The 23,020-nt window shown below is 33.8% G+C and overlaps 1 protein-coding gene across 1 annotated transcript in view; it reads right to left on the minus strand.

Moving 5' to 3' along the window:
- LOC145661188 (cadherin-86C-like) overlaps nucleotides 1-23,020 on the minus strand; it is a 458,587-nt gene that overhangs the window by 23,107 nt on the left and 412,460 nt on the right. The window contains exons 17-18 of the mRNA XM_081726639.1: nucleotides 17,569-17,680; nucleotides 14,136-14,263 (exon numbers count right to left, since the gene is read on the minus strand). Of these exons, the coding sequence (XP_081582765.1) occupies nucleotides 14,136-14,263; nucleotides 17,569-17,680 (240 nt within the window). The remainder of the gene's footprint in view (nucleotides 1-14,135; nucleotides 14,264-17,568; nucleotides 17,681-23,020) is intronic.

Below are 23,020 nucleotides of genomic sequence, written 5' to 3' on the forward strand. Positions count from 1 at the left end.
TTACACTTACACGTCTTTACTGTGACATGTGTTATGCGTAGCAGAGTTGCAGAACCTCCTGGAGCTAGTAGCTAGTAGAGCCTCCACGGACGGCCAGAACTGCTGCAAGACGCCGAGGCATGGAGAGAATAAGCCCATCGATATCCACTTGAGGAGCAGTGTCCCAAGCGGCTTCTACTCGGCGTTAAAACTCCTCAACATTAGGTGGAGGGAACCTGTGTTGAGCCAACAGATGACCCACCATGGATCAGACATGCTCAATCGGCGAGAGAGCTGGCGAACGTGCGGGCCATGGAAGCAGGGCCACGTACTTAGTTTGCAGGACTGCGAGGACATTCCTTCCAACATGGGTTGCGCATTATCCTGTTGCAAAATGACATTATGCAGTCCATGGATTAATGGGACAGCAACACGAGTGATCACCTCTGTGGTATACCGTTGGCTGTTCAATATCCCTGGAATGCGTACAAGACGCGAACGAACACCTAAGGCGACGGCACCCCACACCATGATGCTCAGTGAAGGGCTTGTGTAACGATGCATGATGCAGGTGTCCTGAAACCTAGTGCCACGTTGCCACCAGACACGTATACGTCCATCATAATGCTGTAGACAGAAGTGAGATTCATCGGAGAAGAGTACGGCATTCCATTCCACACGCCATGCACGATGGCGCTCGCACCATGTCTGGTGCGCACGCCTATGTAGTACCCGGAGAGGAATCCGTATCAATAAGCGACGAGAAAAGTTTCCCCGCTCCGCCAAAAGACCCCTCACAGTTCGTGGAGACACTGGACGTCGTAAAATTCCCCTAGTTCCTGCGTCAACCGTCTTGATGTGACCGTACAATCTGTTAGGGCCATGCATACTAGACGTCTGTCCTCGCGGTCCATCGTCTGACGCGGACGTTGAGCATCTCTACGTCGCTCTATTGTGCCTTTCTGTACCCACTGGTTCCCCACACGTGCCACAGTAGATGGATTCCGTCCTACTTTGGCACCAATTTCTCGGTACTATAAACCACAATCATAGTATGCAACAATTCGACCCCATTCGAATTGCGAAACCTGCTGGAAACGCTGCTGTACTTGACGACGAGGCATTGCTGACCGCTTTTCACACACAACACTCACGACCACTCACATTCACCGCGCCTTTTCACATCCCTGGCCGCTCGAGGTACCTCTTTTCAGATGGTGTGGCAGGCGTACCTGATCCATGACGACCTTAACCTCGTAATCATTTCCTTCTGCAATCATCTCGTACACACTGTGAAAATTTCGTGCTTTTGCGATAATTCCTTCTGGATGTTGCAATTTTAATGGCGAGCAGATGTTTGTTATTTTTTTACTTACAAAAGGAATTCTGTTTTTCTAAATATTTTCAATAGGAAATACTTAATTTTTTTTTTACTTACAAGCAATTAGATTTCGTCACGGATAACTATAGACTATGAGTTGTGACTGCAAATTCTAACTTTCAAAGTGAAAACTGATTAACCAATCAGATTATATAAAAAATAAATTTTCATCCATGACCTTGGACTATCAGTTGTAACTAAAGTTCAAAATACGAAATTATTGTTGTTGCATATCAATCAACGAGTGTAAAATTTTAAATAAAACTTTGAAACTGAAAGTGTTAAACAAAAAATTCAAAATCTATTCATTGAGTGCAGAAATTTTCAAATTTTAAATTTTAAATAAAAAAAATTAAAGATGATCAGCCAGTCAGACTGCTCCGAGTTAACTTTCCACTAATGACTTTAGATTATGAGTAGTGACTAAAGTTCAAAGTGTGAAATTGCTGTTGTGTATATCAATCGCTGAGTGCGAAAGTTTAAACAAAATATTTCGAAGGAAAAATTTTAATTATAAACTCTTCAATGACCGCAGAAATTTTCAAACTTAAAAGATTTTAAACAAAAATGTTCAGACGAAAAATTTTGAACGAAATTTTACAAACAAAATTTTAAAGTAAAAATTTTTAAATAAAACTTAAACATTTAAAAAAGGTTTTGAATTACAGATCAGAAAAGATTTTCAAACAAAACATTTAGAACTTTTTTGGGAAAAGAAAAACATTTTCAAACAAAACTTTTGAACAAAATTTTCAAAACAACCAATTTCAAACAAATATTTTCAAATAAGAATTTTCAATTTGAACTTTATTTGTTTGAAAGTTTTAGTTTGAAAAATGTTTAAAACGTTTGTTTTGTATCGTATTTTAGTTTGTAAATTTTGTTGGAAAGTGTTGTTTAAAATTTGGCGAGATTTAAAATTCTCACCTTATACAGGAAACGAAGTAATTATAAGCCCTCAAAATATGAGGTGTTTCTTTCATATTTATTTGACATCTGAAAGGTTACAAGGTGAACCGAACAATTTTATAGAGGTATATATATTTACGTCCTCGAGAACAATTACCAATATTTATTTTTCATATTTCTCAGATTTAAAGGTGATCTTATGTACGCCTCCCAAAATCTAAAAAAAGAGTGCATCATCTTACGTGTGTCGTATAGAAGAGAATGAAGTCCTGTACTCATACGTATAAATATGTAATGCAATATAGAATGATCAAAGATAAATTTTGTTATTAACCTCCCACGTAGTAAATGTATTTTTTAGGTATATTTTTGGAATTTTTATCCATAGAAGGGGATAAGTAAGACCAACCAAATTTACAGAATATTCGGGTCACGGTGGCTAAGTGCTAGAGCGTTCACCTCTGATGTGTAGTCCCCGGTTCGATCCCAGTTCTCGACAAGTGACTTTGTGGTGGACGAACACTGTGCGTGGAATTTCTTTGGTTTTCCCATTTACTTCCACTCCCTTCATTCCACCATTATTATTCACCTCATCATCAGTGTATTCTTTAGCCTCAGTGCATAATCGTTGGGCATTAAACTCTAAAAAAGGAAATTCGAGTCGTAGAGAACACTCACCAAATTTTCCTTTTTAACAATTCCCAAATTTAAGGGGCGGGTCAATGTACCCCTCCCCAAATTAAGGAGAATGTATTGACGTACCCATATCCTATAAAAGAGAATGGACCCTTGTATTCAACTATATAATCATATAATAAAATAAAACCTAAAAGGATAAAGTATGTTTAAGTGTTCCGAAGTTTGAACTTTTGGTATTGTTTTTTACCCATAGAACGGGAGAAGCAGGACGAACCAAATCTACAAATGTTCATATTTAAATTCTAGAGAACATTTATTTTTTGACCATTTCCAAATTTAAGGAGTGGATTAATGTACTCCTTCTAAAATTTAAGAAGAATGCGTCAATGTACCCTGCATCAATGTATCAATTGACACTGTATTTTTCCATATAGCCATTATCCTAAATAAAAGCTCATTAAAGATAATAAAATAGATCAAAAGCCTTCAGAATTTTAATTTTTGGCAATTTTTTACCCATAAAAGGGAACAAGAAGAATCAACAAAACTTCATAGGTACATAACATGGCCCTATACTACCATAATACATTTTAGTTTCATAATGTCTTAGGCACATCTCCCGAAATTCGAAGGAAGTGAATTAATATATCCATTGCCAAAATTTAGAGATGGTGGCCCTAAGTACCCCTGAGCAGAAAACATGAAACAAAAAAGTCCTCAAATATCACCCTTACTACAGATGTGAAAAATTGATACGAAAATAATTACTGATAAAGTTATTGCAAAGGTAAATATAGTGGACACAACTTTTCCCAGAGCAATTCAGGTAAAAACTCTGAATGTGAACGGAAGAGCTAATTGTAATACGTGCTATTGGGCAAACGTGAATTAATAACCAGACCTAAAAATGACTAAGTCAATCTGTTTTGAACGCAAAAATTAGAAGCACATAATTTTCTTGAGTATCTTTAAAAGTACCTGAAAATATAAAACATTTAAACTAACACAATAATCAATTAACTCTATTCATGGCAGTGTGATTTAATCCCTAAAGCAATCAGGTGAAATTAAGACGAAACCCTTGTTAATAAAGAATTATTTTTGTTTCAATATTTAGAGCAACTCTAGTATATAAAATAAACTTCATCTTCATAATTAATTTGTTTCTTTTATCTTCGAATGAAAGTTAGTGTGAGAGAAATAAGAATAGGAAGAATAGGAATATTTGTGATAAAGAAATAATATCACACACGACACACATGTTTGAAAAACGTGAGAAATCTACAAATAAAACTAAGTATTAAGAAGTATTTTTGATTATATAAAAGAATTATAAGAATAAAAATGAACTCCAGCTATTGCATGATCACAAGCAAGAACACACACACAAATGTACGGTGAGTCTCAAATAGTGTTAGAAACGAATAGTTAAATAAACGATTAAACACAAGGAGTGTCCAGAAGGCAAGTTTCCCTAGGGCGGTAAACGCAAAGAAGACACAATGACTTTCAAACGTTTCTTTGCCACAAATACAGCACAAGTGACCTACTTCTCAACATATTCACCATCGGAATTCCTTGTCGTACCGTAGGATCAATTTTCCTATTCGGAACCGTAAGAGTCGGCCGTCTGGGAGTGGAACCAATGTATGACACCCATCTGCAATTCTTCATCATTATCAAAATGCTTAACAGATGGACTTCTTCAGGTGTAAGGAATCACGAAAATCCTTTGGAGCAAGATTCGGTGGGTAGTCAAATGCGTTCCAGTGGAGCGACTGCTAAAGATTAGTTGTCACCTCTGTACAGCCCGGATCTTGCTCCGAGTGATTTTATTGTTTTCTTACACCTTAAGAAATTCCTGCTCGGTATGCACTTTGATAGAAATGAACAATTGCCCAGGCTGTTGACTGTTACGACATCAGAATACAAAAGTAGTGTCATCTTTGCTATACCTATGGCAGTAAATGTGTGTCTTCATGTGTGTCTTCCAGATCATTGTGTCTTCCTTATGTTTTCCATCCTATGGAAACTTACTTTGTGGACGCGTCTTGTAATAAACTAAAATCTCATAAAGATGAAATTTCTTATATTCGGCATCTCAGTGTTTTGGCTCGAAATTGATTTGTAATGATCTCTTTCAAATTGAAAATATAAGGTGAAAATAAGTCACTTGAGAGAAATGCATTTGGAATATAATAGTAGTGCCAAATGAATTATGACCCTCACTATAGTTGTGGAAATACTAGTGAATTCTTTGAAGGCAAACTTTACAAAATAGCCTTTAAACATAGAAGAGTATATTATAAATTAACTGTTGGAGAATAGACTATAAAATGCAATATATATATATATATATATATATAGAGAGAGAGAGAGAGAGAGAGAGAGAACAACGGATATCTAAGTGTGTAGAAAGAATGTATCTCAATACAGACTAAGATAGAGACCAACCGAAAAAGGAAATGTGAATTCATTTACTTTGGTTTCCGTGCCCATGCAGTTTTACTTGTTACTTTACAAAAATTGCACACAACATATTGTCCTTTATTTTACTAACCCATTCTCCTTAACAGTTTTACTCTCTGCTGATGTACTCTTTTTCTTTGATAATCTGTAACGTAAGTATAAGCAAGGACATCTAGTATTCGTAAAAAGTCATTATGTGATAAGAAAAATATAAATTTTATCACGAAATTATAAGTATTTAGGTAACGTTTATTCATGAAACAAAAAATATAGTGATATACTAAATATTAAATTGAATTTAGAAAATAATTTTTTTATTTTATTTTATTTTATTTTATTTTATTTATTTATTTATTTATTTATTTTTTTGAGTTTGTGTATTTGAAAGAAAGTTTGTAGTTTGGCGACTCTTATACAAACAGAGAACACAACAGATTTGTGATATTTTTGTATATTGAGATTTTGTACATTTTCTTTCATAAAAATATACAAATATGTAAATAATAGCGCAATTTTAAAGTTCTGCAATGGAAAGAACGCATTAATAGTAGAGAAAAAGCATTCGCGATTCTAAGTTCTTGTTCAGGAAAGAAAGAAGGAAAAGAAAAAATGTCCCTATAAAAGACCATATTCTAGTATTTGTACATTGGAAATCTTAGTACTTTGGCTGTAAATAAAGATCTTAGTTGATTAAAAAAGCTAAATTTGTTTGATTTAATACTGACTATGGGTAAGAGTACAGAGTTTTCAAAGGAAATCGAGTAGGCAGGATTCTCTGAACGAAACTACTTTGTATGATCAATAAAGACTTATATAAAATAAATTTTAATAAAATGATAGTTTAGTCTGAGTTTTCTAAGAAACATTTATGTTAATTCTCTTTGTCTTTAATGTTAACACCAGTGACAGCGATTAGAGTGATATGGGATGACAATTTAGGGGTATAGAAGCAAAACCTGCTATGTCCATTTTTCAATTTGTCAGGAAACGAAAAAAAAACTGCCCTTTTATTTCAGAATTGTTGAACTTTTTTTTGTTTGTTTGTTTGTTTAGTGGTCATTACTTAATGCAGATGAGTGAAATCTACCACTAAACAAATAAGTGTTCAACAATTCCTGAATTGTTCACAAAAATGTTTGTCTCCGCATTATTTTCCCTGAATGCTAGGTATTTTCCACTCTCTAAGTTTATGGAAAAATGTAAAATTAAATAATAATTACGCTATTGTTTAACATGAATTCTTTCAACTTTGTTTGGTAAGAGTCACGTCCAGTGACGACTACAGTCCTATAGCATTCATTTCTTATAGTACAGTCAGCTAATAATCATGCTAGTATGTTTAGGAGTCCACTAGGATAGGAATGGAGCGGATTACGAACATAGGCGGTTTTAGCGGATAGACCGGTAGTAAACCCGGACCTACCCGAAAACATCAAAAAGATAATAAAAATAGATTTAGTACGAAGGAACAAAACCAATACATTTATACTTTAAGAAAATATTGTTGATTAGACATATATTGATGATAGATGATTACTTAACAAATAGCATCAACTACTACTGCAAAAATATTCTTTGAACCTATGATTCTCCGAACCAAGACAAAAAAGCAAACTGCACAGGCCACTCTGGGTCTTTTATTATTCCGAATGCAGTACTCAATGTTCATCACAGTCTGATAAAGGAAAAAACTTTACGACCTGGGTCAAGCAAAGAGTTCGCCAATGAAATGATTCTCATCGAGATACTCTACCCCATCATTATACAAGAGGACACAAACACAAACCTCAAGATTCTTCTGCTCCAACATCCTTTAACACTAAAAAAGTCGAAAATACGCCCAACGATGCAGACAGAAGAGATACAATTAATTATTTTCTGAAGATATCATCACCACACCTAATGACTCTGTTTTAAAAGCACTGAAAGGAGAAGTACTCTTCCAATTCAGACACTTTTGCTTTACCAGATCATCCTAAAGATTAGGCTAACATACCAAGAGTTTCAATTTCTGAATTACGATATGATATAAAATCCGGATCTATTCGGATCAGCTGGAGGTACTGATGGCCTCCGTCTTTCGATTCTTAAGGATTTAGTCCTACATCATAAATCAGATTTAAAGAAAAGATTAACCACAATTATTCTAGAATTATTGCATTTAATTCTTTCGGGTAACGTACCTCATCAAATATAATTCTTTCGGGTAACGTACCTCATCAAATAAGACAAACTTGTTTTGAAGCATACCTTATTGCACTTAATAAAGAAAGTGATGAAATTTGACCAATTGCAGTGGACAACATTTGGAGAAGGATATCAGCAAAAGTTATATGTTCCAGAATGAAAGGATATATCGTCACTTTCCTCTTTCCTTATCAGTTGGGAGCGTGCATCCCTCAATGGAGCTGAAGTACTAGCACATGCAGCTTGCATTTACTTTTCTATCCCTCATTCCCAACAAAAGGCTTTCCCTAAATTAGACTTTCGTAACGCTTTCAATGACCTTAATCGAGATGCAATGCTACTCACAATTAAAATTAATTTTCCATCAATTTTTCAATATGTCTATCAATGCTATACGCAACCAAATAACTTATTTCTAGGTGATAACATTATACTTTCTCAACGTGAATACAATAAGGTGATCCTTTAGGTCCCGCTTTGTTCGCTATGACAATTCAATCTAGCATTAACACCGAATTAAATACTTGGTACTTAGATTATAGTACTATAACAGGAGATCTTGACAGTTTTAAGTGAGCTATACAATAATCAAACTATGGCAGTGGGATTCCTAGAAGTTTCGAAAGATCAAATGGAAGTATCATACTATCCTACAAACAGAAACCAAGTAATTTTATTACTGTCACAGATAATATCTATCTTGAATTAAGGTTTTGTCATCTCTTTTATTAAAGTGTCTGTCCTAAGAGGGAGAGGGGGTCTCAAAGTGTGCCAAAACTGGAGTATTTCATGAGCTCCTCATGTTAGGAAGATGAGACTTGGTGTATAGACTCCTTTTTAAAAGAAGCGGACACATACCCCAACGTTTTAGGAAATTTCCCTTTAAGGAAAGGAGAAAGGCAATATCCGATTTTGTTTTATCAATATCAAAAATTTCGTCAGTTGTCTGTCTCATAATCATGGGGAAATGGGTGGTAGGTTTGAATTTTTTCAAAATTGAATTAGCACTTAGCTCAGGCGAGGTTTTCACCATGTCACTGTTAATAAAATGTGTACTCTAAAAGGAAGAAAGACTTTAAAATTAATGCAAAAAATAAAATTTCACTAGGGCCCTAGAAGTTAGGGAAATAAAACTCAGTGTATCAGATTATTATTTAAAAATAAACGAATGCTTATTCCAGTTTCTCTGGGAATTCCGCGTTTGTGTATCACAACAGGAAACCGGCTACATCACTTGAAATTAATTTTTATGAACATAGTATGTTTCCAAACCGTCATTTTATAATGTTACTTTTATTAAATTGAATGTTTTAGAGAGGAAGAAAGGTTCAAAGTGAATGTGAAAAATTGAGAATCTTACGCCCCTTAAATCTGGAAAATGAAACTCGGAATATAGATTGGTTATTAGAAGTAAGTTGACATGTAGCCCAACATTCTTGAAACTTTTGGTTCTAAAGAGGAAAGTGAACAATTTCTATGTCCGTATTTTGATTTCTCATTTTGTATTCAGAAAATGGCCAAAATGAGATAACAGTTGAACTGTTTTAAAATGAGTATTTGAATATGAGTCTAGTTAACACATGGGTCCATCTGGGATTTTATACTTCGATTGAAATGCATATCCTAAAGTGCTGAAGGGGTTTAGCTTTCAAATGTTCTCCATATACCTTTCCTTTTCTTGAGAGGTGCGTGCATTTCAGCTAGTAAAATATACATAAAAAACTATCCAAAGTTTTCTACACATGAATGACTAGAAATATCCTTTAATTGATCTTTTTCAAGATGTATTTTGAAAATATTTTTTTCCTAAATTAGCCAACTGGGTTCCTAGAGAATCAGACCTGAATCCAATGGAAAATCCATGAGCAGAAGTAACTAGAACTCCTCAGGAAAATGGACCTGACAATCCACCAACGAAAACTGACGAGCTATGGGAACTAGTTCTTAATGTATGGGAAGAAGTGGCACAGGATACCGATATGTTGCCAGCTTATCTAACTCCGTACCAAGGCCACTAAGAGTCGTAATATAAGCAAAGGGAGAATACACAAGATACTAATCTTGAATAAAATCACAGCCAATATAAAAAGCTTGTTACAGAGTTGCCTAATTGCATTTTATTTCCCATGTAACTTGACTTCAATTGAGACTTACAATTTCCCAGCGTACTTTTACCACACATAACGATTTTTTACTAATGTTAGACCCAATATTTCTCGTAGGTAAGTGGTTAGTGTTCTCGCTTTCTAAACAATAGATCTAGATTCGATCTAAGGTAATGTAAATGATCTAAAATAATGTTAAAAACACCACGATTCCTTTATAGTGTGACATCGGTGGGAGTTGACCATATTCTTCAAGTAATTGATAGAAAAAATAATCGCATGGTGATAAATCAGGTGAGCGTGAAGGTCATTCAACGTCTTCGAAATGAAACTCTTCACTATAACATCAAATACGTGTTCCAGAGTTTTCGAAACTTCGGTTCCAAGAAGGAAGGGGTATCGTTTTTCTAATATTTAAATTTCTCTTTCTTTATATATAAAAAAAAGTGCGTAATGTAAAGATTCCCTTAATTTGGAAGTTTGAAATTTGACATAGAGACTTTTAATTAGAAATAATGAAATGTTTCAGCGTTTCGAAAATTTCCGCTCCTAAGGGGGTCATTTCTATATTCAAATTACTTTTTCTTTCCTTTATTTTAAAAGTGCCTAATGTAAGAATTCGTTCAGCATGAAGATGTGAAATTTGGTAAATAATCTTTTAATTAAAAATAAGAAAATATGTGTTTTAGGTTTCTAAAAATTCCGCTTTTAGGAATGAAAAGTTGCTTATTTCTATAATACCCTAGTTTCCTTTCCTTTGTTCAGAAAATGACCAATCTAAGTATGCTCAAGTTGGAGGTTTAAAATTCGGCACTGTTAATTAAAAGTACGGGAATACTTTCCGGAAACTCCTCTCTACGAAAGAAAAGAAGGAAATTTATAAAATATTCAAATTTCCATTCAATTTCAAATTTCAAATATTCAAATTTCAATATTAGGATTACTTAAGGTTGGAGGTGTGCTCTGTAGTATACAATCTATTCATTAAAAATACATGATTCGGTATTTTAAGAAATCCTATGTGAAGGGGAAAAGAAGGACAATATCTACAATATTCAAATTTCCGGTTTTATATTTATTACATCTTCCTGTACGAAGAAAGGACACTTTTTTAGGATTTATAAAATTTAGAGACCATTTCTTTTCTTACACAATGATTCCCCTTGCCCGCATTTGTCATACCAAGTTTTGCTTGGGCGTAAGATTTTCCGATATACATAGTTTCCACTTTTTAAAATAGTACATCATTATACTATTGAGTAAATGTGTATGCATCTCAAACTCAGGGAGGAAGAGACAATTACACACCTGCCCTCCAGAAATGACGTCTCTTCTTGTGAAAATTGGTAAAGAATTAGTTTCTAGGATCAACATCCTTTCACGTTCCTTTCTGTTCAGGAGAAAACATTAAACTGTGCTCTATTGGGTTTTAGCATCTCTTTCAATACCGAAGTTATATAAGGCATGGATATATTGTTCAACATGGAATCCGAATCATATGAGCTCCCACCGGGAATCGAATATGGATCTCTCACGCCAGTAAACGTTGGAGACAAGAGAAGGAGTTGTGATTTTGTTTAATGTACTATACAACATAGCTGTGATATATTTCTAAATTTCTTGCATTCAAACATGAATGCCTTTGTTAGTAAAGTGAATATTCTTTATTTTTTAAAAAAAGGCTGCCTACCCAGGATTCGAACCCATGTTAAAAATAAACATTAGCACGCGAATCCATTACGTTATCTACTAGACCAAGAGCAAATGTCTGTTGGCTTTTAACGTTTATTTCTGCTATTGTTCTGTTGACAGTGTACTTTCCACAGGTTTTAATCTCGTATCATGTAGTATGCCAGCTTTTACTTTAATTTCTCATTTTGTCATATTCTATGATTGTTTTCTACATGCCACCTGAATACTTCCCTGAAGGCAATGTCCAGATAGTCTATTCCTATTACAGAATACACAAAATGCTCTGTAATAGAATGGAGGGAAAAATAGAATTCCCTTGCAAGGGGATTTGAGGAATGTAAAGAGATTCGAGGGCTTTTTGGAGTTAGTCTCTGGAAGGCTATCTTACTTTCTGTGACCAGAAGATGCGTATCAAAATAAATGATCCACCCTATATATATATATTTAATAAACTGTCAGAAGTTCGTTTCTTATACATCAAAGACAAGTGTTGTTACTGGTGCACATGGATTTCTTACCTGTCCATTACTGGTACAGTTGCAGACCTCTCAAGAAATAAAATAATATCTAATTTCCAGTTAGTTCAAAGGTAACTTCATTCAAGAATCTTACAAGAGAACAAATGTGCTAACAAATGAGAAAGCTTTCATAGTGCTCTGATATAAATTAAAAAGTTATTGTGTAAAAATTTAAAAAAAAAATCCTTAATGAATCCATTACTGACATACATACTTAAAATATATTTTGATTTCTGTATTCATAGTGCCACCAAAGCAAGAGATATATAGTGACCATTACACTTTCAGGTATTTAACCACAATCTCTGATCTCGTAATCCCTTTTATAATGGCAAGTCTTTATCTCAGTTTCCGTACCCAATCGCCGAAAAGTTTTTCTATAGTTTCATATCTTTTCCAGAATTGCGTTTTTATTTCCTTACAATTGTTCAACTTTTAAGTTTAATGGATATTCAAATATAAATTTCACAAGGGCTCAAGTTAGAATTTTGTTTATTCATTTGGATAGAAATTGTTATTGTTTTAGATTTTTTCACTTGATAGTTACATATTCCGATTGCTTCCTATTAGTGCCTTAGTTAACAGGAAATAGAGTGTTGCTTTTATCAACAAAAAAGCCACCAAATTTACACTTAAAAACATGTGTAAATCGTAAATTCCATAAACATTTAATAATAAAGGAAGACATGAGTAGGTGAAGGTATTAGATCACAAAATCAGTGTTAATACTATGACATCTTATTTCACCTTCGAACCTATCTAATGTAACATTGGCTGTTTATCAATAATAAATTCTTGCATTTTCCATACATTTGCTCATGAAATGTAAATGATCTTTGGAAACATGACAATGTCTTCGTACACTAATATCTTTGTAGACACATTATTATTCAAGAAAATGAAATTAGAAAGTGATAAAATAAATAAGATATATTTAAATAAAAATTAAACGTTTCTCCCAAAAAATATTTTAGTGTCAATCTCGATTTTATCTGAGAATGAAATTCATGGAATTCAATGAAGAGAAGGAACGGCGAAATCTATTAAAATTGAGCTCAAAGCATGTTACTAGAGAAAGTTGTTACTAGTATTATAAAAATGGATGCTTGAATGGATGCTCTGAAGTGTGTGCAATCCGGGACAAATATTACGACCCTATTGTTTTCAGGTATTTAAGAGAAATGCTTATTAATAAAGTCATTGAACATCAGCATGTCAAGACAGAAAGGAAGAACTTATCACTAACACTGCAAAATAACCTGAACATACGATTCCTTTGCAGATTCTTTACTAATTATGGTGTCAAGCAAACTTCAAACAATATACTAGAATGCGGTAAAATCAAGCAATTTGACAAAACTCAACTTTAAGTGTTGCAACTAACGGGAAACAAATAGTTGTCATACAGCAAAACATGTAGAACGACAAGATGGATAATATGGAATTATTACATTGCATTAGACAAACAATTAGGCCAATATTAATGCAATAGAGAATTAGCAATAGCATGATTACTCATCGACTAAAATACGTTATCTTCTTATTCGTCTCAGGTATCATAAAGAAGGAAAAGACCATCGCTTATTTGCCAAGTAGCATTCTTTTCTTTTTTCGCCTTTTCTTTTTTATTTTCGATTATCACAACCAGCAGCACATATGGCCGGTTTATCATGGAACTGACAGACTTACAAGAAAGAAAAAGAAATACGAAAATGTCTAAGTAACAACACTTGAATCCGTCTAGTAACTGGCATGACTGATTATTTGGTAGCAAAGTAAGAATAAACAAAAGCTATTCAAATCAATGAAATATTATTAAATATATATATATAGTTCTCATCATCTAGAAGCACACAGATAGCACGAAAAGAAACTCGTATTATAGACAGTATATAAGCTTAAGTTAAGCTTGAATTGCAGAAATTTTGTTTATATAGATCATAAAATCAATATTTAAACTGAAAAGTTGTTTGCTAAATACAGCTTACAAAACTTACCGCAAGAAATTTTACTGACAATTATTATTAACAAATAATATTGGATGATATGATACTATAGTAATACAAACACTACAAACAGAGACTTATGGACTCTATGAAACCTATTATATAATAAGGTATTCGCAATATTACTGGTACAAATTGAAAATTTATTATATATATATATATATATATATATATATATATATATATATATATATATATTATATACTTAGGAATTACTTATACTAGATAGTACAAATTAAAAGAAACTTACGCTCCTATGTATAACGGGCATCCTTGGCAAACACAGCATAATAGAAGAATAAGGATAATGATAGCGATGATAATAGCAAGTATCACCAAAACCCAAAACAGTGCTCTGTTCTCATCCTTATACTCTTGCTGGAAAAGATACAACTATAAGTAGTCAGGATATAATATATCATTCAAACCATAAATTAAATATATTAATTCTAGTTTAATAGTAAGCTATTTAAAATTTGATTTTAACTTACTTGTGACAATGTTAATTAGTGTGTACGTATATTATGTAAGCTAGAGAAAAAGCTGCTCATCTTTCACCTTGCTTTACATTCCCTTTATAATTTTCCCAATAATTTTCTCTGCTTAGCCAACTTTTGAATAAACAATTGGTTGTGTATTCTCGAAAATATTATACAATTTTGAAGCACTATTGCTTTCAAAGTGAATATTTTGAACTATAATGTAGTGATTATTGGTGACTTTAATACATCTAAAGTTCACTGTATTAATAGAAACTTTCCTGATGATATAAATTATTATTCCAAATCCCAAGCTAAACATTTATTTAATCTTTTGGATGACATGAACTTATGTGTAGATTGTACGATCTCAAATCTCGATCTAATTTTACACAACACATATGTTAAATCTAGTAAATATGTTCTATCCATGGTTTCTCCTGATCAATATCATGGTCCTTTTGCTATCTTTGTTAAATATCTATCTAGAGTATAAGAGGTATCGAGAGATCAACGTTTATTATATCATAAAGGTGACTTTCTTTATATAGAGAAATTCAAGGAGTAGAATGGACTAAGAATTTGTTGGATAAAGAAGATCATATTCTGAAGTATGGGACATTTCTGAAGCACTAGAACTTTATCAACAGCATAACAAATTTTTGCATGTATTGTTCACAGATGCAAATTTATTATTATGGATTTCCATGTATATATTCTCGTGTGTTATTTTTATTTTGACTTGATATTAATTTCCTTATTTGTTCATCTTCCAATATAATATTTCTCTTAGTCTGTGTATTCTAACCTTCCCTACTCATGATATTCTAAAAGCAAGCGCCTATCACATTCGCAAAATTCTGAACATTTTTTTTTTTTTTTTTTTTGTCCGATGATTTCATGACGTTTATTTACTTATTCATACCTCGTATATATACAAATGCGATTTCAAACATACAAATAGGAACGCAATCGTTGAAATGGTAATAGCTTGAAAAAATATAGCTTTACTTGTTCCATTATTCTTCTACACACATCCACTGTACACATATTACTAATGTTGAATATTCTTGCTTAAGGTATTACAGTAGAACACTACAATTAATAAGTATAGCAGAGATTCTCAACTTTTTCCATTCGTGTACCATCCTAGTTAACATTACTATAAATCGTATGCACCACCGAGGAGCAGAGTGTAGGTCTAGTGGTGAAAGAATCAGCTGTTCTCTCGCACAGTGTTATTTAAGATGGTGTTAGATCAGCTTATTTCATTACATCAACAGTGTGTGGTGATGAATGCTCTGGTGAAAGAAGGTTCAAAACGTGTTAAAATTCATCGTCGACTATAAGAGTTCGGAGAACAGACTGAAGCAAGTTCATTAGTGTTTGAACTCTGTAAACTCTTTAGTGAAGGTCATAAATCCATCGAGGATGATTCCTGTAAAAGTCGGTCGAAAAATGTAATTACAACAACATGCAGTTTTGAGTCATCGACAAGCTTCTACACGCAAAATCGTGATTGCTGTTAGTATAAGCAAAAGTTCTATGGACATTAATATCACGGATCATCTCAGTTTTCATAAAAAATTTTCTCAATGATTGTAGAAACAAACAATTTTGACCAAGAAGCAGTAGGAGCTTAATTTGTCGAGAACTGTTAGCTCAGTAAAAGTGATCTGTTGGCGTGAAGATGACGATGATTTGCACCCCATCGCTAGAATCAGTAAGTCATAAATACATTACAGATTTGAAAGAGATCATCAGTGCAATGGGAACACGTAGATATATTTAGTTTTGTTTCTTCTTCTACTTGGGTGTAGTCATGTTCATTTCCTGTCAGCTTTCCTTCTTGAAGAAATTCAAAGACGTACCCTGTATCAGTTCCGAAAAATTCTATTAAAAAGTTTTTATCTTCATTTTGTTCACCATATCTTAAGTTTTCTATTATAGTTTTATTCAATTCGTTTTATTAGATTCTGGCACTAAAATCTCTAACAATAATAGTTACAATAATCTTCCTTTTGTACACTCTCCAATTTGATTAGTTCTTGTTTTTCTTCTCTTCTTGTTTCACTTCTTCGCTTATTTGATTCAGCCCTGCATTCATCTTTCGTAGTTTATCTTCCAACTCCTGAAATCATCTGATGCCACAGAGGAACAGGCACTTTTAAATGGATCGCTTGAAAGCCAAGTGATGTATCTCCAAAACTGAAATTTTCCAGGAAAGAACTTTGAATTTCAACGTGTCACGTAAATTGCATCAAGAGAATGATATTCACTATCAGTATAAGAAAATAAACTTCATAATTACACTTTAGTTGCAAAAATAAAAGAAATTAATTTTGCATGACATATTGAACTTCAAGGAACTTTCCTCCTTTGTAGTTATACCACTTTTCATCCAAGCGGTCCAAATAACAATATAGTCCGCAGTTTCTGGCAGTCTGAACACCACCTAATTTCATATGATTCTGAACGGGCTGTATATGCCCAATAATACTTCAGTCTCTCCTCCTTTTTGTACGTTTTGCATAATCCATACTATTGCTTAAATACTATAACTGACTGGTTTCTTCCTTACTGTTCGTACGCTTTTTTTTTCATTTCCATTTCACATGTTGTTTTGATTGCATTATTAATTAACAACAACTGAATAAAAAGTTTAAAGTTTTAATTTTCAACGGTAGTTTTATTAATAGAGCTTGTAGTAAGCAGAAATGTTCTTTCAATTTTAACTTACGCTCCAAGAGGAAGAAGAATTTGAAGATACTCAGTAAGCTTTCCTCTCTGCTCCCCTACCTTTAATAAAAACATATAATTCCACATCGAAAGGAAATTTCCAAACTGTACAACTAAGAGAAGAGATAATATAAAGTCTGATATATACATTCCATTTCTGATTACGGATCGAATTCAAGTCAGATTCCAGATAAACTTGCAGACTATGTGTGAAATATATCAGTAGCTACACTAATAACGAGACTTCTAATGTTCTTGAAAAATAAACACTGTATGTGCACAGTGTATGCTGCTTTCTACTTACCTAAGCACTAAAAATAAACAAACAAACAAAAAAAATGTTTCGCTCTACACATTTACTTACTTCTTTTTTTAGAGTTTTACTCCTACGCATATACCAGATTAAGAGGTCTCAATTACAACTTGCACAAATATATTTTATTGTATAAAATAAAGAATACTTACAACAACGTTCTCTCTTTCAGCAACGGTTTGATTATCAGCAAGTCTTTCTTGGATTTTAGTGACATCCACAACCGTATTTTCTTGAAATCTTACAGTTGCAACAATAACGCTTCTGTTAAACAATAAAACATAACCAATATTAATAAGCCAGTCCTCACATTGTAAAGTACATTGCTGACATACAGCATATCCCATATCCTGGAGATGCATAAACATTAGAATAGTCTTACTTCACTATACCCTTTACGTGAGTAATGCAATTGCTTTATAACTTCGGCTGAAGATAGTCGGTTTTGACCACAAAGTTTTTTAAAGGTTATGAGAAGGATAGGTGGCAATGAAGATTTTAAAATTGCATTTTAAATATAATTGTAATCCAGATAAACACTATTTGATGAAGTTGAAAGTTAGATATACAGTGTTTTCGACTATTGTGATCATTGTGTAAATTGTTGTCGTCAAATAATGTTATCCGCATTTTTTAAAAATATGCTTTTTGAAGAAAATGTTGTTTAGAGTTACGGTCAGTTTAACTTTACAACTGATTTAACCTAACTTTACCTGAAACAATATGTACAAGGGCGTATAACCAACGGATGAGTTAAGTGATTTCGTCACTTCCGTTCTCAATCTAAGTGAAAGGATCCAAAATTCACATTTTCGGTTCCAAATGATACGTTCCAGTGTATGTTTATATTTTATTTACATGTAAATGTTTTCCTTATTTATCTTTGTTCTGTTTGCTCTTTTACAGTTCCCTCCTTCAAAAACAAAAAAAAAAAAAAAAAAAAAAAGCAATTTCCTCTTTCATTATGCTGTCAATGCAAAGCATAACCAGGAAGTTCCATATCTATTTCACGTCTTTAGAACCCATCAGAAACAAATGAACAACAAATGCTGTCAGAAGTACGTTATGCTTGACCTGTTCATTGGCAAACGGTATCTATACAGTGCTAGAAATAAGAAAAGCCTTCTATAAAGACCAGTATTGCCAGGCACGATAATTGGAATTATGATAAATACTGGAAGATTACACGTGATGAATGTTCATGTATAAACTCCTGAGTTATAATTGTGTTTAGACTTGAATTAACATAGCAGGTTTCCCCCTTATTTTTCGATCATGAGTTCCCTAACATTTCAAGATTACAAATTTTGAAGTGTATATATAAGGGAAAGAAATTACTACGTATTTTTTTCGCGACTAACGTGTTTCTCATCTACTATGCATGTACATGTAGAGAGTGGGTGTGTAGGTAGAGAACTTTACAAAACAAACTAATTTATTTTATACCAAATAGAGGGGTAAAATAAAATGAGAAATAGATTCCCAGAAGTAAAAGTCTAATTAAAATTCCACTTTTCCAGGACTTTTTACGAGTAAGCTGAATTTCCTGACTTTCAAGGTTTTCAGGTTGGTGGGAACCATGTATTTATCTATATGTGCAAATTACACAGTTCGAGTTATATAGAGGGATCTTCCCAAAGTTTAAAGGCATGCTTACTACCGCGTACTCCCATAAAAATGCACACACACACACATACTATATATATATATATATATATATATATATATATATATATATACACAAATGGTTCTTATAATAATGGAAACACCTGAAAAAAATGCAACTTAGCAGATTGATATAGAGTTAGACCAGTTTCGGCCCACAGGAAAACTGTGATGCGACGTGAAATGGAATTGTAAAGGTTGTGAGTGGTAACAAGTGGAACATTACTCATTCTGCATGAGTGCAATACTCAGTTCCATGAGACAGGATAGGGGAGGAAATACGCGCCGGATTCGTGTCTCCAAATCGGACTACAGATGTCCAATTAAGCTCAAGATTGGGGATTGGCCGGGCCAGGGGAGAATCACATCTTCATCCCGATCTTCCTCAAACCACGCTGCAACAGCTTCGTCTATGTTAACTCTTTTGTGAGCAGTGGATACTAAATATGTTATTATTTGCTTGACTAGGAAACTTTATTTCCAGTACAGCAATGAGTTTTTTTTTTATTTTTTTTTTAAGAATGGTAATTACACTCGAATAATGATTTCTTTTCGTTTCGAGCTTATTATGCATCTATTATGTAGGCACATGAATGGTGATTAATTACGTTTTCTCTAACTTTTCTTCCATTTTCTAATTTGAAAGATTTTTGCTTTCCTTCTCTCAATACTACACTCAAATACTTTATATTGGTAATAAACATGAAACAATGTAGAATAGAGAAGCCACAATCAACTTTTATTGACTGTATTTTATTCTTCTAAGTCCAATCTTGCACTCTGAAATAATATTTTATGTGAATTGCAAAGTAGATAGACAGCAAACCTATACATGTTTTATCCCTTGCACATAACCCTTGAAAGGTTTCATTTGTGTAAGGATGACTAAAGATGTACAGTATAGTGTAACTATTTAGAAAGAAACTATGTTACTGTAAATAATCCGTGCCGATTTCAGAATAACTCTGAGGAGGGAAGGATTCAGATATGCATATTTCGTTATCAGATACGCAAGCAAAAATATCCAGATCCTAGGTGAGCAAGGCCTCACCAGGATCGATGCAAAATGCTGCAAACTAACCGTAAATTTAATAACCTAGACCACTCATAAATTTAAACACAAAGAGGCATCGTCGCACTACTTCAAGAAACAAATATTTCACGAAAGGTAGTGAGTGCATTGTCATCCTAGGATATGGCGTCATTGTCTGAAAACAATATCTGGACTATAGAATGCACATGGTTCCCTAAAATGGCGATATAATTACGGACAGGGACGCAACCGGTAACATTCGGCACAGAAACAAATAGAAACCAGGATATTACAGCATTACAGAGCCGCCGTCATGTTTTACCGTTTAGCAGAGACACTGTGGGTCATAAGCTTGTTTAAGCGTCCGTCACATAGACATGGCTCTCAGTTTGAAATAAGGTAAACAATGACTCATCTGATTATATCACACATTTCTAGTCATCAGTGGCCCATGCTGCATGTTTGCGACTCCATTGGCGTTCTGCTAAAGCGTTATGGTATTTTATCAGCAGTTTCTCCTGCAGCTCGACCCCGTATGTCCATGTCATGTAGCTCGCGGCAGACTGTAAAAATGTCGACACATGTTGTTGGAGATGTTGCTTGAGTTCCTCCGTCACTTCCATCGCAGTCACCCGATGACTCTGAGTGATAGTCAGTCTTAATGCTCAGGGGGACCTTGACAATTGTTCCCATTTTTACGGCCAATTTGAGATAAAGTACTTACAGTTAAAAATGATACACATAACTCGTCTTCCCCTCATAAGCTGTGTCATAGATCCACGAATAGGAGTCACAGATTCCTGAAGGCGTCCCTTTAACTTAGCTAATTATTGGGAGGAATAAGCTGTCTATCCCGTTCTCCCTTTGAACAAATAGTTTTCTTTGGACCGATGGCTAATGATCCTGACGCTGAGTTGATGTAGGTGACTTTCAAGAATAGCATGATATCCTGGGTCTAGTGAAATTGCCTATTGAATACTATTGAAGGCTATGAGCGAATGTATGCCACCGTTTCTCAGATAAATGTTAACGGACGTTTTTACTTATTCAATTTGTGGCCGATTTAGTTGAACTTTCTACACTTTCGACTCAGTCGACTGTATTAAAAGGGCTTCGACTCGAAGACGAGAATCGATTGGCAACTGAATTGAAAGAAGTTTTATTTTTTGGAGTCGATTCGATCAGATCGACCAGCGAAAGAGACTAAGTTGTCTAGAGTGAAAACAACTTACTTGTCACACGGTGGAAAGTAGAACGCGAATGCTTTGGAAATAGCCTGTTTTGAAACTAATGGTCTAATATAGAGTTAACTAATAATAACACTAGACAACAAAATTAAACTTTGTATTTCTCTCCTGGATGAAAGTGCCTAATTTGTATGAATTTTCACCTCCTGAATCTGAATCTGAAATCCTTTTGTCTGTATCAGGTCTAGTTTTTTCAGAAAGAGTGAAATAAAGTTACGAATCTTATTGTGATAATTGTTGAAAATATATATTACTAAATAACTATGCAGTGCCTACAAGATACAACTCGAAAGTACAAAAAATAAAATCAAGATTCATACTTGATGTCAGTGTTTATACACTTTGTAGAATATTCACATTATAGTACCAGTAAAACAAAATAAAAAAGAGAAACATTTCGAAGAAAAACTTGGGTTTTCGTTGTACACTGGAAATTAACTATGTGCAACTACACTGTGTTTCTACTGTTCAACGTCCAGTCTTACTCTGAAATACTGTACATACACAGTATTCACATTTCAGAGACACACATTAGTTTACAGGAAAGAAAAACTGTGTTGTGCAGTGAAAAATGAGTGTTTGAGAAACACACAGAATTCGCCAAAATAAATGATTCCTAAAGTCTGGTGCAGTGAACATTTACCGAGGAAAAAATAGTTTGCTTTCTTGAAAGGGATCGTTTAGGGTAAAGATCCATAAATATTAAGACAATTCGAGCAGATTAATGACCTGTCATTGATAAAGAATCTTCATTTTTGTGCTAAAGAACGATTTCTTTTTATAAAATAATTTGTGGTTATACCCGTCGTTATAAGGTTAAGACATGTGTATGTACAGATTAATAAATAGAAATCTGTTTTATTTTAAAGTCTTTCTATATTGCAGTAATACTATTTAAGTGGTATTTTAAACTCTCACGACAAGAGTTATCTCTAGTTTTCAGGCTAGGCTGAGGAGGCTGACGATAGGATCAGTGAAACAATAATAAGTTAACTATGTAAAATACACGAATAACATATAAGTAGTCTCAGGGGTGGATCCAGGAGGGGGGGGGGCGATCGCCCCCCCAGAAGAGAAAACTTTCTTACTTTATATATATGAATAAAATCTATCCCAGAGATTGGAGCCCTTAAAAGTTGCATTATGACAACCCACCGCCCCCCCCCCCCAGAAGTCGGTCCTGGATCCGCCCCTGAAGTCTTATATTAATATACCTGCTATTCCTATAGATCGATGACAGAAATAATGTGCAAATTTAGAGCATTTTACTTTACAAAATGACAGAGTATTGCTGAAAGTGAAAGGGTGGGTTTTACATCAAAACACTTAGTCACCCTCATAAGAAAGTTTCTTAAACATTACGCGGACGCACTTCCGCAATGGCGCACAGGCATTAACTTTTCCTTGACGTGAACCGAAATAGATGTAGATATGACTAGAGGCATGCACCAAGAAAGGAATCATATGCCGAAAAGCAGATAAAGAGATATAGAAAACACAAACTCTACGGGAAGGAAATCGTGAATCGGAAATTTTTCGGATAATTTGTATGCTAAACTAATTTAACCTAACTTCAGGGGCAGAGGAATATAACGTAAACTAATTCCCCAACCTAACCGAATTCAGTAACACAAGGAATTACAAAATTTTATTGTTTTT

The sequence above is a fragment of the Thermobia domestica genome, chromosome 1 (assembly GCF_964235325.1).
Source record: "Thermobia domestica chromosome 1, izTheDome1.hap1.1, whole genome shotgun sequence".
Lineage (NCBI taxonomy): Eukaryota > Metazoa > Arthropoda > Insecta > Zygentoma > Lepismatidae > Thermobia > Thermobia domestica.